At 32.6% G+C, this 16,260-nt stretch overlaps 2 protein-coding genes, 1 long non-coding RNA gene and 2 pseudogenes across 3 annotated transcripts; 1 reads left to right on the forward strand and 4 right to left on the reverse strand.

Annotated features, from left to right (window-relative positions):
• Positions 1–340: 340 nt before the first annotated feature.
• LOC125593961 (thioredoxin F2, chloroplastic-like) lies at positions 341–1,623 on the reverse strand. Its single transcript, XM_048770301.1, has 3 exons — positions 1,219–1,623; positions 741–840; positions 341–667 (listed from the first exon to the last, which is right to left on the reverse strand). Exons 1-3 carry the CDS (start codon positions 1,542–1,544, stop codon positions 533–535), a joined length of 561 nt encoding a protein of 186 aa, XP_048626258.1. The 5' UTR covers positions 1,545–1,623; the 3' UTR covers positions 341–532.
• A 775-nt stretch (positions 1,624–2,398) lies between these two features.
• LOC125593969 lies at positions 2,399–4,200 on the reverse strand (annotated as a pseudogene).
• A 2,260-nt stretch (positions 4,201–6,460) lies between these two features.
• LOC125593960 lies at positions 6,461–6,921 on the reverse strand. The gene is made up of 2 exons (XR_007329714.1): positions 6,873–6,921; positions 6,461–6,735 (listed from the first exon to the last, which is right to left on the reverse strand). It is a non-coding gene; the product is annotated as an uncharacterized LOC125593960 (long non-coding RNA).
• A 2,031-nt stretch (positions 6,922–8,952) lies between these two features.
• LOC125593968 lies at positions 8,953–10,816 on the reverse strand (annotated as a pseudogene).
• Positions 10,817–15,583: 4,767 nt separating this feature from the next.
• Positions 15,584–16,132, forward strand: LOC125593962 (protein METHYLENE BLUE SENSITIVITY 2). The gene has a single exon (XM_048770302.1). It carries the CDS (start codon positions 15,688–15,690, stop codon positions 15,997–15,999), a length of 312 nt encoding a protein of 103 aa, XP_048626259.1. The 5' UTR covers positions 15,584–15,687; the 3' UTR covers positions 16,000–16,132.
• The last annotated feature ends 128 nt before the right edge of the window (positions 16,133–16,260 follow it).

Genomic DNA, 16,260 nt, shown 5'->3' on the forward strand with positions numbered 1-16,260 from the left:
TATAAGATTTATTTGTCAATAAATTATAAATTCAAAAATTATGAATATATGAATATATGAATAATCCAAGTACATTGGCCTAGTATACATATGCCAAATAGATTAAAGTTATAATACTACTAGCCAAATTGGATTTGGTGAACAACTACAATGAAATTATGACTTGTTAAAAATCTAGTTGGAACATCTATTGAAAACAAGCACATACACCATAATCTTTGTTTCAACAATCCATGTTACTCTCCAAATTTAAAGTCATAAATCAAGCTTGTGCAGTGGAAATACATTATTGATCTCGATCAAAACTAGCCAACCCACTTGTTTTTGTGAACTTTTGATATATAAAGTATTTAGCTCATAATACTTCATAACTTTCCAGCGTTTATACATACACTGTTAACATTACAACTGAATCCAGTTTAAGGAACAGCAGAGAGTTTTACATACATAGAGCCAAACAAATTACATGTTGATGGAGAATGATCCTAATACTCTATAGCAGGGAGTGATATATATATAGAGAGAGAGAGGCTCAGCCTGACCTCGCTGCCTCAATGGCTGCAAGCAACTCATCAAATTTTGCTCCGACCACTTCTTTTATCACCTTATTGTCCTTCAAGATCTTAAAGGTTGGAACCACTCTAATCCCTAGCTCCTGTGCCACTGGCTGCAATCAAGAGTTCTGTGTTACGACTTAAGAAACAAGTGAAAAAAAAAGAATAAAGAAAAAGTTAACACACCTTGTTGTCTTCGTTGCAGTCAAGCTTAAGAAACACCATGTCCTGGTACTTCTCTGATAGCTCTTTGTATTTAGGAGCCATAACTTTGCACGGACCACACCTACAGAGAGATCCCAACACCAAATAAATACATTTATTTCTCAACACCAATAAAATACATTTACTAGTAACCTTATCTCAAACATTCATACTGATGTGAAATCAAAAAAGATTTAGGCTTTGTTTCTTAAATGCACATACTCTCGGTAAATATTCATACTTTTTTGTATCTAGCAAACAAACCCAACAAACAAACAACATAACTGTCCAGAGAAACAGTCTGATAATGTAAACTTAAGGGGATCAAAGATTAGTTCTAATCTAATCCATTGAAGTTACTCAATAGTTAAACGTAAAAAAAAGAGGGTAAAGACAGCATTTTTCTTGATGGGCATGAGAAGCAATTAAAGGTAAAGTGAAGAAGTGGTCGGAAACATACCACTGAGTGTACATGTCGAGGACAACAAGCTTATCACCAGCGGCTTTGACGACTGGCCAAAACGTGTCCTTGTCAACCTCCGTCACCTCGCCGACACTGACATTCACTGTTTCTAAGCTACACCTCACAACACAGGAACCGCCGATCCTCTTCCTTGAATCTAAAACACCACCGCTAGAACATGATCCTGTTTTCGCGGCGACGCCTGAGTTCGGGATCCGGCAGCGCTGCTTGGCCGGACGTAATCCGACGCCGGAGGGGGTGGACGGAGCCGGAGAGTAACGGAACGATACCGGTGACGGAGCGATTCGGAGGGAGAGAGTCATAGTTGAAGAAGCTCGAAGAATGTAAAAGCTTTGCAATGATCTTTTGGTTTGGAATGTGATCTTCAAATGAACCCTGAGACTTTTGCTTATTGTAATGTATATCACTATCAGTTTCTCTTTATTTTGTGTACAAAGTCAATACTACCCTCGAATAAAAGAAGAAGGAAAGTGACCCTTTGGGGTACTTACGTACTTTCACTGTTGTTGTTCGATGGACGCGAGGTGCAGAATCGTCGTGGGAAAAAAATGGATATATATGAAATTATTCAAAAAAAGAAAAAAATCTACTTATATGGGAAATTATGAAATACTATAGAATTTTGATTTGCGTTATAGAAATAATGATGTGTTATACTTTTAGGTGAAAAAAAAAACTATATACAAAATCGCATAATCCTATATCAATTACCGTAAACAATTGACACCACTAGAGCTGTCAAATGGTCCTTCCGAGGCACATTTAGGCTTGTCCGAACATACCAATTTTATTGTGAACTGTAACTAGTCGGTTTATAACAAAACAATGGTCCAAAAAATGTTTGTCCAAATTTGGAGTGGTTATTTGAAATTTGAAAGCAAATATATATATATATATATATAATATAATATATATATATATATATATATATATATTTCTCAACATACGCTTTTTGTTATGAGTGTTTAAAATTGGACAAAGTCACAAAACAGAATTATTTGATTGAACTCATAATGAAACATAGTTTAATTCGTCACAGTAAGTTTTATATTAAAACGAGCTTAAGAATGAAATGTATCTAACAATATTACGTTTGGATAATATACAAAAACTTGACAACCCAACAACATATTAGTATCTGTATGGCTTCAAATGATCAAATCTTGAGATAATCATTGTCTATTGGCTTAAACACATGAGGAGCCTCTTGTTCGATAAATTTCAACTGTCCTTTCTCAAGGTGTAAGTAAACCATCCATCTCCCGCGCCGCCTTTGTCCACCACCGGACTAGGCATTGTCATCACGTATCCAGTTCTGCTTCCTAGTGGGAGATGGTACGATCCAAAAACCGGCGAGCCCCACCCAAAATCAATTCGGGTCACCGGAAAACTCTTCCCCGAGGAGACTACGAAAGCGGGTCCATCTTCGGATCCTGCTCCGTATATCCTTGATAGAACCGGAACCGGACGGCGAGTCTCGATCCAATCAATCAAATTCAAGAAATGGTCTTTGGTCACTGAACTCTCCAACACCTTGTGCACTTCGTCAGCAACCCAAGACAATGGCTTGTGGGTCAAGTCATCGATTCTTTGCTCACCGAATGGGACCGAGAGGACGTTCCCGAAGTAAGTACTGGTTTCTTGCTCCGTAAGTTTCTTTCTTCCGTCAACAACTATGCCAAATTTGGACTTCAAGTTCGGGACTTTTGAATCTGTTGTTGCGGCGTGTTTAGCCACGAGTTTCCACAAGAACGCGCTGAAGGACTCGAGTTTCGTCCTCTTACCATTGCCAGCCTGAGTTTGGAGGTCTTGCACGACATCTGCTTTGATGTAATAGATACGGCTTGTGAGGATATTGTCCGGGTTTGTGGTTTCTTGTGGAAGGGGCAACGACGTTACAGGCATGTACATTTGGTCTACTGATGAGTCGATGATTAAGGGTCGTCGTGAGTTTAGGAGAGATCTGTTGAACGAAGGTACATAAGAGGTTGGTACATCGGATCGTGAGATCTCGGCCCATGATAAGAGGAACATATTCATTGAATATGCATCAGCTATACGGTGATCAAACGTGCATCCCACGACTAGGCTCCCGCATCTCAGTTCAGTAAGCTAATCAGACAAATTATAAAAATAGTATTATGGAGAATTTCATAAATCGGAAGTTTGGAAAAATATTTAAATAATATATAAAATAGTTGCATCAATCTACACTTATATTATATTTTATCAAAATCCGATTTATGCAGTCCAACTCAACTCGATTCATAATCTATCTAACTCAAAGACGGTCTCACATTGTCTCACGTTGGAAATTGGCAAAATGTTGAATAATACAAAGATAGACATATCATTCCATTTATCACCGATAGATTTTATGTTAGAACTTTATCTAAATTAACAAATAGTAAGTTATGTATAGTTTCTGTATTTGGATTACAATGAATTTATAAGCTACTTTTCTAAATTCATAATGATCTTTAAAATTTTCTCTTTATATGAAGTGGTTATTTAGGACTTTCCCGATTGTTACCTGAATAGCAAAGACTCCATGCACTTTCATGGGAACAAACTTGGCAATACTTTGGTAAGGATCATGCAAGTTAAGCTCTCGGAGCTCTACGTCAGCAGCGGCTTCTACCACTTCAACGCCGCTGTTGTTGCACAGAATCTCGGGCTCTCCGGTGATTGGATTGGCCACAACCTCGCCGGCAAGGACGTAGTAAGAGACGAGAGCCTCCGCCAATGAAGTCTTGAGGACATCATTTGTAGTGTTATAAAGTGGTTTCTTGTAGAAGAAGCAAACGTTTATGTCGACAGGAGGAAGAAGAAGGTCGAGATTGGAGAGACTGATGATCCTGTTTTCCGGCAAGGGAAGAAGAGGAGAAGAGGCCGGTGCAACGATATCTCTTTCCTCGTGGTGGTCACGTGGAAACCGCGTGCTGCGGATGTGGTCATCAAGCGGCTGTGAGAGCTAACTCTATTTAGAAACTTCAAACTGTGGAGAAAAGAAGAGGAAGGAGGACAAGGAAAGTGAATTGTTTTGGTCTACTTCTTCTTTTGGAAATTTCTAAATAAAAGCTTGTTATTTTCTTGGCACGTGGGAGCTAGAAAGTTCTAACTACTTACGTGTCAGTATACTATTGGCTTGAAGTTTGATTTGTATGTTATATTGACGTAATATTTTGAAAAAGTCAGTTATTGACCCCCAAAAAGGAATGAAAGTCATCTCTGTGCAAAGAAAAGTCTAATTTGGAAATAGGTATCGAGTCAGGAATTTGACCTGGTGGTGTTTGGGCGTTCTGGATCTACTTATCTTTTCAAAGTTGTTTGTTGGATGCTGGCTGAATCATTCTCACTAAAGATGACCAAATAAGGCTGCTAAACAACAAATTACAGTGACACGAACTATAAACAAGTTTTTTTGTCCTTTAGGCATTAAAACCTGGTAAGAGGTTGAGAAGTTGCCGAATTTGTGGCATACCTATACAAACATCAATAATGCTAAAATTTTATACGTGCCATGCATCTACAGAGCTGGTTATTGTCAATCGTGACACATCAACAATTTTTATGGGCATGCTTAATGATTAGTTATATATATATATGTGTGTGTGAATTTGCGAAACTATGCTCTCCACTCAGTAACATGAACAAATGGAGCATAATAAAAGAAGACGTTCGATTAATCAATAATCAAATAACTAAGAGCATAATATTACATTATTACATGATAGTAGTTTAACAGTAACATGAACAAACAGAACCAGTAGGAACAGCTTGACAGCCGCCACCTTTGTTGTGCCTACTACAACCATGAAGGCACAGCTTCTCACATCTATCATTATCTTGTTTTGTATCACATGCTCCAAATTGTTGCTGATGTATGCAACAGAAGCCACTCCACATAATCTCTCTTGATTCAGCACCTACCAAAAACGCATACACATATAGTTCCTTTAAAACCAAATTATAATTTCTCTTGTTGATGAAAATGTTATCAGAAAGATGGCTTTGTAAAATGGATGTATTTGAAAAAATGGTTCGAGATGGAGTTTTACGAAATACTAACCGGAGAGGAAAAGAGACACAGCTACGAAAGCCAAAAGAACGAGTTTTGAGTCGACCATCTTTTTATTTTCTCAGGTATTTAGAGAAACTTCACGTTGTGAATGCTTTATATATAGGCAGGGAAGTACTCACTTGTTTCATGTGAAAAGGAAAGAGAGAACAAGAATCTTCAACATACACGAAAGATTTCTTACTCGAAATGTATACACGAAAATCTGACTTTCTATAATTATATAAACAAAAAAGGAATATACATCTGCATTTTCTGAAAATAGCGTTAATAAATTTGGAGAAAACAGAAAGAATCCAAATTATCTTGGCAAGTATCGTATCTTAAAAAAAAAAAAAAAGTATCGTATCTTTAAGGAGAAAGATCTTTGCACAGGAAAAGGGAGAAAGATCTAAAACCTAAAGACAGAACAAGAATATAAAAAGGTATAAGTTTTGAGTGGCATTAGGCTCAGGCCTCACTCATATTAGAAAATTCTAGGGCTCCATATTTGAAGATACTAGATACTCGTAAGCAAAATGATACTCACTCTGTTCCTTAATATTACATATTCTAGGAAAAAATATTGTTTTAAAAAGATCCATTTTTTTACATTTCTAAGACTTGTTTTATTAACTAATTGCAAATTTCAAAAAACTTAATTGCACTTACTGAATTGTTATTGGTTTAAAATTATGAAACAAAGATAAACACAAAATATGCAAATTTAGTGTGTTTTATTAAAATGTGTGAAAAATCTAAAATATGTAACATTAAAAAACGGAGGGAGTAAATTTTTTTTTTTGGTAAAAACAAATTATAATATTATCACTGAAAACTATAGTTTTCATTCTTTTAAACTATTCAAACATTCAATTTTTACAAAAACAAAAAACTATTCAAAATTTCATTTATGTTACCCTAACTTTTTTTTTCTTTTACACTGAAATTTTTTTCTGTATAAATTTAACTATATGTATATATTTTTTACCGAAATTCATAAAATTTCCTCTATAAGTTTCTATAGTTTTCCTTTCATATAATAATTTCAAAATCCCAATAAAATTATTAATTTTAATTTTTATATTAATTAAAATTACTATTACATTAACATCTATTTTTTCCTTGGGCCCCTTATACTCTAGCCACGGCACTGAATGGAGCATAACAAAAGAATATGTTTTATTAATAAATAATCAAAGAAAAAAGAGCATAATTTTTCATGACGCTAGTTTAACAGTAACATGAACAAACAGAACCAGTAGGAACAGGTTGACAGCCGCCGCCTTTGTTTAGGCTACAACCACGGATGCACAGCTTCTCACATCTATCATTCTGTTGTTTTGTATCACAAGCTCCTAATTGAGGCTGACTGATGCAACAAAATGAAGATAATTTAGAGCCAGACCACACAGTATCTCTTGTTTCAGCACCTACAGAAAACAAACATACACAAATGGTTTTGTTAAGTGTAACCATACACCGATTTCTTGTTAATGTAAATGTTATTTTATAAAGAGGATTTTGTAAAATGCCTTTTCGTCTCAAATGGAGTTTATGAAATACTAACCGGAAAGAAAAAGAGACAGAGCTATGAAAGCCAAAGAACGAATTTTGAGTTGACCATGTTTTTTATCTTCTCAACGCTTTAGAAAAACTGCACACTGAGGATGCTTTATATATACAAAGTATATATACACTTGTTTCGTGTAAAAAGGAAAGAGAAGGATCTTCAACATATATGAAAATGATTTTTTATTTAAGATTTTATTAAAAGGAAAATCTCAGCTTGATGCTCAAGATATAACAAAAAAGTAAACTAGATTTGCATTGATGGCATTAAACCGCTAATTAAGCTGTAAATATATATTTTTAACTCTTATTTTTGAAATCCTTTGCTTTTATGGAACTTTTTATGTAATATCAAAAGGGAAAATCTTCTAAAACACCACAAAATAAGTTTTTCTATAACTAAATAGTTCAAAGACAAAAATTAGTAAATAGATTTCATTAAAGAGTAAAAAGATTAAGTTACTTTTAAAGAATAATACATTTAATTTAAATAGATATTTTTAAAAAATATAATAGAATTTATTATTTTATACATAAATCCTAAAATCTAGATCCTAAATCTTAATCTCCAAACCCTTTACCACTTTAAAACTAAACCCTAATTTTAGACTAATTAATCTAAGGTGTATATTTGTTTTTAACCATTTAATAAATGCTAGTTTAGTCATTTTTCTCTTTGAAATCCTTTTTGTATAATAGGGTATTTCTCTATCAAATTTTTATTCACTTAAGCAGTGTTTTAAAAAACAGACCGGACTGGCCGTCGGACCGTGACTCGGTCTTCTAACCAGCTTCGGGCTGTACTAAAAACAAGATTTGAGTTGAACCGGCAAACCCGCTCAAAAACGGGTAAAGTTCGCTAAAATCGGTAACTCGGTTCAATATTAAAACCTGATTTTCTCAAATTTAAGTTAAAAATATTAAAAACTAGAAACTTTTAAAAAGAAATCATAAAAAAATATATTGTTTATGATATAAAAATAAAATGAAAACATTTAAAATAATATAAAATATAATGATAAATAATTTATTTAGATAGATATATAGATTCTAACAATGATATACAATTTTATACAACAGAATTTTATAATTATATATATAGTTAGTTAATCTAAAATTAAATTAAAATTTAAAGCTCAGTTGGACCGGTCTGACCATTGATCCATTTACAATGCCGAGTCAATGTCCTATCCGGTTTTCAAAACATTGCACTTACGGTTTATTTATTGTTTTGTTTGACATGTAATTCTATATTGTTTTAAATAGGACTTTGGATGCTTTAAATTGGATTAGTAATTTGAACGACTTTAAAAGATTTGTATATGAGAAACAAATTTCAAATTACTAAATTTTAACAATTTAACTTGTTATTTTTTCTCAAATAGTGATGATTGGTTTGACTGTGACTTTAAAAATTTAGCTTTAAAATTGTAGTTGTGGGTACATCGGTTGTAGCTGTGAACTTATTAGTGTAGACTTTTTTTCTAGAGATTTTTGGTATAGTTCAATTTGTTATAGTTTTAAGCTACATGTTTTAGATATTTTAAAATAAAATATGTAAATATGTGATGTATATATAAAATAATTATTTTTATCAATTAAAATAATTTATATTATTTTTTTATAAATTATCAAAGTTTATTGTTATTTAAAATATGATATGTAACTAATATTTATGTTATTGTAAATATTTCAATAATTAAAAAACACCCAAAATAAATGAATATTTATAAATGTATTATGGTTATCTAATTAAGTTTATATTATAGATAACTTTTTTATTTTTTACAGATTCTACCGTTTATTTCTAAAATATATAAGATAAAATTTTTTTATTTTTTTTTCTATAACTTTAAAAATAAATTAAAGTATAATTCTAAAAATAAAGTTAAAGCATGATTGGTAAACATTAATAGAAACTTAATGTATGTTTTAACTTTTAAAATAAAGCTACAACAAGATTAGTAAAATTTAGAGATTTAAAAACAAATAAAAAACTAAAGTATGAAGATGAAACCCAACCAATAGTCTTAACAAAATTTCTCAACGTTTGGTCAATTTTACTATCTATAGTTCTTGTTATTACCGGTTTATTACAGAGCAGAATTTGATTCTGCAGAGAAAACACACACACACACACACACAAATAATTTTATTACAATATATAAATTTCCTGTGTCGTGGTTCGTCGACGAGGCTTGTTTCTTCTTTCCCTCAATCTTCTTCCCGCTACTTCCTCTTGGACTACTCTGATCTCTGTGTTTTGGTCTTCCACAACGGTTCTTGAAGTAACGTAAGGGAACAAGAACGGTCTAAAACACCATAGAAGAGCGATTAGGATAGGGACAAAAAGATACATTGAAGTCCAGACGGAAAGAGTCCATTTCCAATTATAAGCCATTCGTCTAGTCCATGGAGGTTTTGAATTTATGACAATCTCAGCTTCATATAACTGAGGCAATAACCGAGTCTGTGCACGTGGAATCAGAGTCACCCTCACGGTTTTTGTTCTTGTCCCTTTCTCTTGGTGCATTAACGCATCTATTCTCATTGTTGTGCTTCGTTTGCTATTCCGGCAACAAGTGGAACACTCATCACGAATGTTCGTGCAAGTCTTATGGGTTGGCTTCTGAACCGTAACATGCAAGGTTGGCTTGATCTTGCTATTATCTCGCCTTTCAGTGATAGAAGCTCTACTTTCAACTGTCCATGGAACATACAAGAAACAGTAAGCGTGTTTACATAAAACATACTGCTTATGCCGGTCTAATATTTTAAATGCTCTAATCAAATTTTTAGCAATGAACTTTTTTATGTTTTAATCTAATATTATATGTATATGATATAATTATATTAAAAATTTATGAATTTTATAATATAGTTGGTGAAGATAATTTTATGAAGCTAATCGTATATCTAAAATATTAGTCATTGTTCATTATAGTCAATCATAAGTTACTAAAATCATTTGTTAATAAAGTTTTACCTTTAAAGATAATTATTATATAGTAGTATACTTTCTCAAAAGGTTTATTAGTAAAAATTTCAAATAATGCTAAAATTCTTATAAACTATACTCTCAATAATTACTAAAAAGTTCTTAATATAATCAATCACTTGGTGGATTGCTTTCTGAACCGGTCTTGGTTACTAGTTATAATTTACATGTACCTGAAATAATCCGATTCGTCGGTTGAGATCAGATTCAGGCATCCAGAGAACTAAAGAGACATGAACCTTATGTCCAAGGGGAACACCAAACGGTCTCTTCTTCTTGCCCAAACTAAAAACCGCACTTGGGTTATCTTCAGTGTAATCGAAAAACAATCTTTCTCTCACAACCACAGGCTTTTCTACGTACAAACTCACAATCCCGACACCTAACACAACCGCCAAAATCATAGCCGCCACCATTATCGCCGACACGTGGCATGCGCCCATTACACCAAACCACGTCCTCCTAACAACCCTCGCGGCACCACCCTTGATCCTTGATGGAGCACGTTTAACCGTATTTTCTGCTACGGAGATGGCAGCTGCTGCGCGGCGGTATGAGCGGTAGATGAGGAAGAGTGGTGAGGTTAAGACCACGAGTGCGTTGTAGATGAGATCGGCTTGGATGTCGACAAGAATCATGAACCAATCGGCTCGTAACGGGTCAGGAATCTTGAGTTCTATGTCTGCTTCTTCCATTGTTTGGTTTTCTCACAATTTTTTTGTTTGAGGGATTCAAGAATCAAGATTCTCACTGTTTCTCTTAACGACATGAAATAGACAAACGTCGCTGTTTACTAAATTATTAGTTTTTCTTTCATCTGCATGAGAAAATGAAACGTGTTGGCTCGTGTTCTTGAATACTGCCACGTTGTTTCAATGAGATCATACTGAATGTACCGGAAGAGATGAGCACGAACGAATAATAGAAACCACATCGTTTATATTACTTTATCCAAAAGTGTTGGATCTGGATTTTAGTTGTATTTTCAGCGACTTTGTTTTCATGAATAACCTATGTTAATTTCATGTATGTATAAACAAAAATATATGATAATTACTACATAGTAATTATTTAGTAGACTAACTTTTTTCTAGGCAAGGTATAGTGATATTTTGTAATCTGATACTATTGCTTTAGTGTAGTTTTTGTCAATTGCCCATATGATGATCATACTGAACTGAAAATAAATTAGTCCAAACTACTCGATGACAATCTAGTAACAGGATCTCAACATACTCTATCGTATAGTCAGTGGATACGAATTTATTACTTAATGTACGGTCATTCAAATATTCGAAAAATGCATATGTGAGCTGCATCTATTCCTAAAGATTATTTTAGATTTTTCATAAGTTGGAGTTGCAGATATTATTAAAAATCAACGCATGCAATAACTTTTACTAAATATAGTTTTTTTTTTTTTTGTCAACCAATTTTCCTAGTTAATTATAAGAGTCCAATAACTTTTTAATAATAATGTATTGTGATATTATAAAAAAAACAAATATTACTGTGTGTTGTGCAGACCTGAAACTTAATATCAGATATCCATTATTCAATCCAGATCTTTTCCGATCTGATTTGAAAAGTGGATGTTCAGAAAATTCGGACTCGGATTCGAATAGTGATTTTGCGGATATGGCGGATCAGGATACATATCCGAATCTAGATAGTAAAATTTTAAATTCAGATATCCGGATCCATATCAGACCTATTATATATTTTTAAAATATTTTTCTGTAACAAAAAAGTTATTATCATCAATACTATTAAATTAGGAACATGACCTATTGATATATGTTTAGTCCAACTTAAAATATAACTGCTTCTAATTGATTATCTAAATATCATATAACCACACCGTGATAAAATAATTTGTAACTTCCACTTTTATTCCAAAATTTTCGGATCCAATTATGTCATATACGAATGTTACTAATAAAATAATTTGTAACTACTTCTCAGATCAGAGTGATCCACTACTTTCAATATTACAAACTGTCGACGATGAAAGTCCAATAAATAAATATTATGTCATTTGGAAACAGTAATATTGATACTATACTTTAATAAATATTATTTTCACCACACAAATTAATGAGAATGAACTAAGGTTTAATTAATGTTTTAAACACAGTCTAGATGTTGAATCTAATTATTTTCCGGTCATTGAGTTATTAGATTGAGGGCATAACTGGTTCAAACGCAGTGTTACGGTTGCGGGAGTTTGCAGATGCGGGTGGTTGCGGTTACTAGCGGGTTCAAGAGATTTGTACAACTGGTTATGCGGTTATAAATTGATGCGTTTGCGGGATACTTAAGACTGGTTAACTACCAAACGCAACAGCAGTTAAATAATAAATTAACAATATTTATATTTTATAAAATTATAAAATATCAAAATCATAATATTATAATAGATATAAAAATTATATTTAGAAAGTTATGGTATAAAGTTTTAAAATAAAAGAAAATATTTTTATGTAAAATTTTTATAATATTAATTCAAATATAATAGATATATTTTAGTATTTTATAATTCCAATTTAATTTTTTATTGAATAATTTAATTTTTGTATTTATTGTTTTAAGAAAAAGAAAAAAAAGTATCCTCCCGCAACTGTCCGCAACCGCAAACGCTAGCTGGAACCAGCTTTTGAATTTATGAGGTTTAGAGCGGTTCAAAGCGATTTAAAGCGGTTTGAGTGATTGTTGTAAAACGCCAACAACCGTTACCAACTGCAAAAGTTGCGTTTGCGGGTGGTAGCGGAGAAACCAGTATACCCTCACTGTAGATAACTATGTCAGTTTTTAATTTATTTTAAAATATAATTATAAATATATTAATATTAAAATAAAAGAAAATCCCATGTTTAAAAACATAGAAAATTTTTAAAATTCAAATTATTTATTTTTTATTTCACATAAAAATATAATTTAAACAAATTTTATAACAAATTAAATTTTAAATTTTAAAAACAATAATTTAAAAAAAAAATTAGATTATATATCAATCACCCATAAGCACTCCCATAAGTTCAATATGCATGCTCTGGTTTTAGCAGTTTTTGCGGGTTATCAAGTTCTTAATTGATGGATATTTTTTGAAACACAAACCGGATTCAAAAATAAAAACAAGAAATGACATATAAATTTTATAATACATGAACAAATACTTAAATCCTACTATATAAAAGGGACTAAATTCAAGGCTTTTGAGACTATCCACCTCAGCCAAAATATTATCATCTAAAAGAATTAGAAATAGATGTCATTTAAAAGATAATTAACTAACATATGACTTTTGATATTTCTAGAAATTTCAAATTTGTAACTGCAAATTTATTAATAGAATCATATATCTATATTAATTATGTTATATTTTTAATCGTTAGACTTCAACGGTAAATAAATTATTAATTTATAATATATATAGTTTATAACTTTATATTGTAGTTATAAATAAGAGAAAATAACCGGGAAGGGTGAATAAGCTCATATAAAATTATGTAACTAAAATGGTAAAATGGTGAGTATGATGAGGTGAATCTAAGAAAATTTATTGTACAAATTATGGTGCTTTCTTTCGTCCACTATAATGATTTAAAATAAATATATATTCACATAAATAAGTCAATATTTGTTGTTTTTTTTGGTAAGATGTTAAGATTATCATTTTCTGAAAGGTTACACTATTGTTTTTAAACAACTTATTACAGCAAGGAAACAAAAACAACCAACAACAACTCAAGGTAAAAAAAACCTTAAGGAAGTCTTATACAAGAAAGATAAAAAGAAGTAGAGAAGAGGAGAAAGGAAAACTTGCCGGGTAAGAGAGGAGACAGTCACCGCATCATACGGTCGAAAGAGGCAAGGATGACTGATGAAGGTGAGGAGTCAGCTGTGAACACACGAGCATTACGCTCTTTCCACAGCAGGTAGATGGCTGACTGAAAGTAGAGCTTGATGACTGGAGTAGCGTGCGCATCTGCATTGACGCGAGATTGATTGATCCAGGCTGCAACAAAGTATAGATCAGCCGGAGGAGAAATCCAAACTTCAGGAGCAAAAAGCTCCCATATCAAGCGAGAGAAAGAGCACTCAAAGAAGAGATGATAGTGAGTCTCTATTTCCAGATTACAAAGGACGCACGTTCCTGAGACATTTAACTCCCAACGCCTCAAGCGATCCTTGGTTGGCAGTCTTCTCTGCAAAATCAGCCTTGATATAAACACATTAAGTGGAATATGTTCATTGAACCAAATAGTCTTGTGCCAATATTTGTTGTTGATAGTGTTTATATTTTTTTCTGACATTAGTATCCATATTTTTTAGTAAACTGATCCAAAGAGATTAGTTTATGGAGCTAACCAAACGAGGATTATAGTGTTTACTTTAGAAAAGTAATAGGTTGAATGATAGATGGCGTGCGTGCTTTTTCACATGGAAATCTGCACATGTATTAAAATTGTAAGATTTGAATCATAGAGAAAATATAGTGTATATGACTGAAATTGTGCCATTCCGAAACTAAAGATGGCTAAAATTCTTCTTTGTCAAAATGCATAGATGTGAATCTTATATGAATAGAGTTCTCCATTGCTTATAGCAGTGTAATAAACTCCGTGTGTAAAGGAGAAAAATGTTATATAAATGAAAACAAAAATTATGATTTTTTTTCTTGTGTCTATAGGCTCTTCGCAATTTGAAGAAGAAAGAACATATTGTGTGAAAATCTTTGGCTCGGTCAAATTTTATCCAGTTGTTTATAAAACTGTTGTTATCTGATTCATGTAATTTTTCAGTGTTGATTTAAAAGCCGAAAAAACCCATCTATACTGACTTTTTGATATTTTTTTCTGTGATTTGAATTTAAAAAGAGATAAAACTTTCGATAAGTTATGTAAACTCAGAACAAGTATTTAGCTTTAGAAAGCATTTACATGTTTCAAACTTATAATATATACATATATAATGTTTAAAATTATGCATATAAAACCTGTATAAAATGTGCCTAAATATGTTTCTCTTCTTTAATGTGTTAATCGAACTATATATAACATTATTTTAAAATTTCAAAAAGTTTATCACATACAAAAAACCATCAATAAAAATATAATTCTCCATTTACAACAACAAAAATGAAAAATTATAAACATATAAATTTAAATTAAGAAAAACTAACATTGGAAAAACAAGAAGTTAATGTAAAAGAAAAAAATCGACAAATAATATTATAAATAAAATAAATTTATAAGACACAATCCGCACGAAGCGCGGAAAAAATCTCTAGTTTAACATAAATTACTTATGTTTAAATCTTTGGTTAAAACCCCATAAATATTTCAAATATCTCTAGTATTTTAAGCATTTTGGATTACCGTTGCCGCTTTAATGGGTTTTTGTACAAAACTCTGGAGCCACAAACTTATTTTAAATTATGATTATAGTTTTTCGGTTGTATCTAAAACTAAATTTGTTGAAATAATACAGAAAAATTGAAACAAAAGATATATCCGCCCTTTAAAGGGCGGGTCAAAATCTAGTTGTTATAATTAAAAAAGAACAAACTGATTAAAACGAATATGAGCAAAAGTCTTAATGTGGACCCCCTACTGCACTCGACAAAGACCTTTGACAAAACAAAACAAAAATTATTATTTTCATTATTTTTGATACTTTTAAACGAGGATAAATAATCTCGCATCGATCTCCCGTCGCCCCAAATCCTCGTCTCTCCAAAATCAAACAAATCAAGGTTAGGGTCACCATCTCCCCCGCCCCCTTTTGATCCTGTCGTATCCGCCAATCGACGATGACGGGCAAGGCGAAGCCGAAGAAGCACACGGCGAAGGAGCTCCAGGCCAAAGCCGACGCAGCGTTGACCAACAGAGGCGGAGGCAAAGCGGGGCTGGCCGACAGGACCGGTAAGGAAAAGGGTGGTCACGCGAAGTACGAGTGTCCGCACTGCAAGATCACGGCGCCGGATCTGAAGACGATGCAGATCCATCACGAATCGAAGCATCCAAAGCTGCCTTACGAGGAGCCGAAGAATCTCCACGAGGCTCTTGCTGCTCCTGAATCGTCCAAACCGAAACCTGGAATCAGAGGAAGCCTCAAGAAGTGATGATCTGTGTGATTGTGTGTTGTATTGAAGTTATGTAATAAAAAGGATGTCATCTTCAAGTTGTTGATGTGGGAATATAGCAATGATGCTATCATATAAGAATTTAACTGAGAGCCTGATCTCTGATGATGAATATTTTCTTATAAAAGTTGTGTTTCTAACTTATGGTTCTTAATATTTTCATTATCTGCAAATTCTATCCTCTGGCTTTGGTTCTGATCAAAATGTTAGCTTAAACCAATTCTTTTGGTGAAATCTGCG

This window comes from Brassica napus, assembly GCF_020379485.1.
Source record: "Brassica napus cultivar Da-Ae chromosome A2 unlocalized genomic scaffold, Da-Ae chrA02_Random_15, whole genome shotgun sequence".
NCBI classification, from domain to species: Eukaryota; Viridiplantae; Streptophyta; class Magnoliopsida; order Brassicales; family Brassicaceae; genus Brassica; species Brassica napus.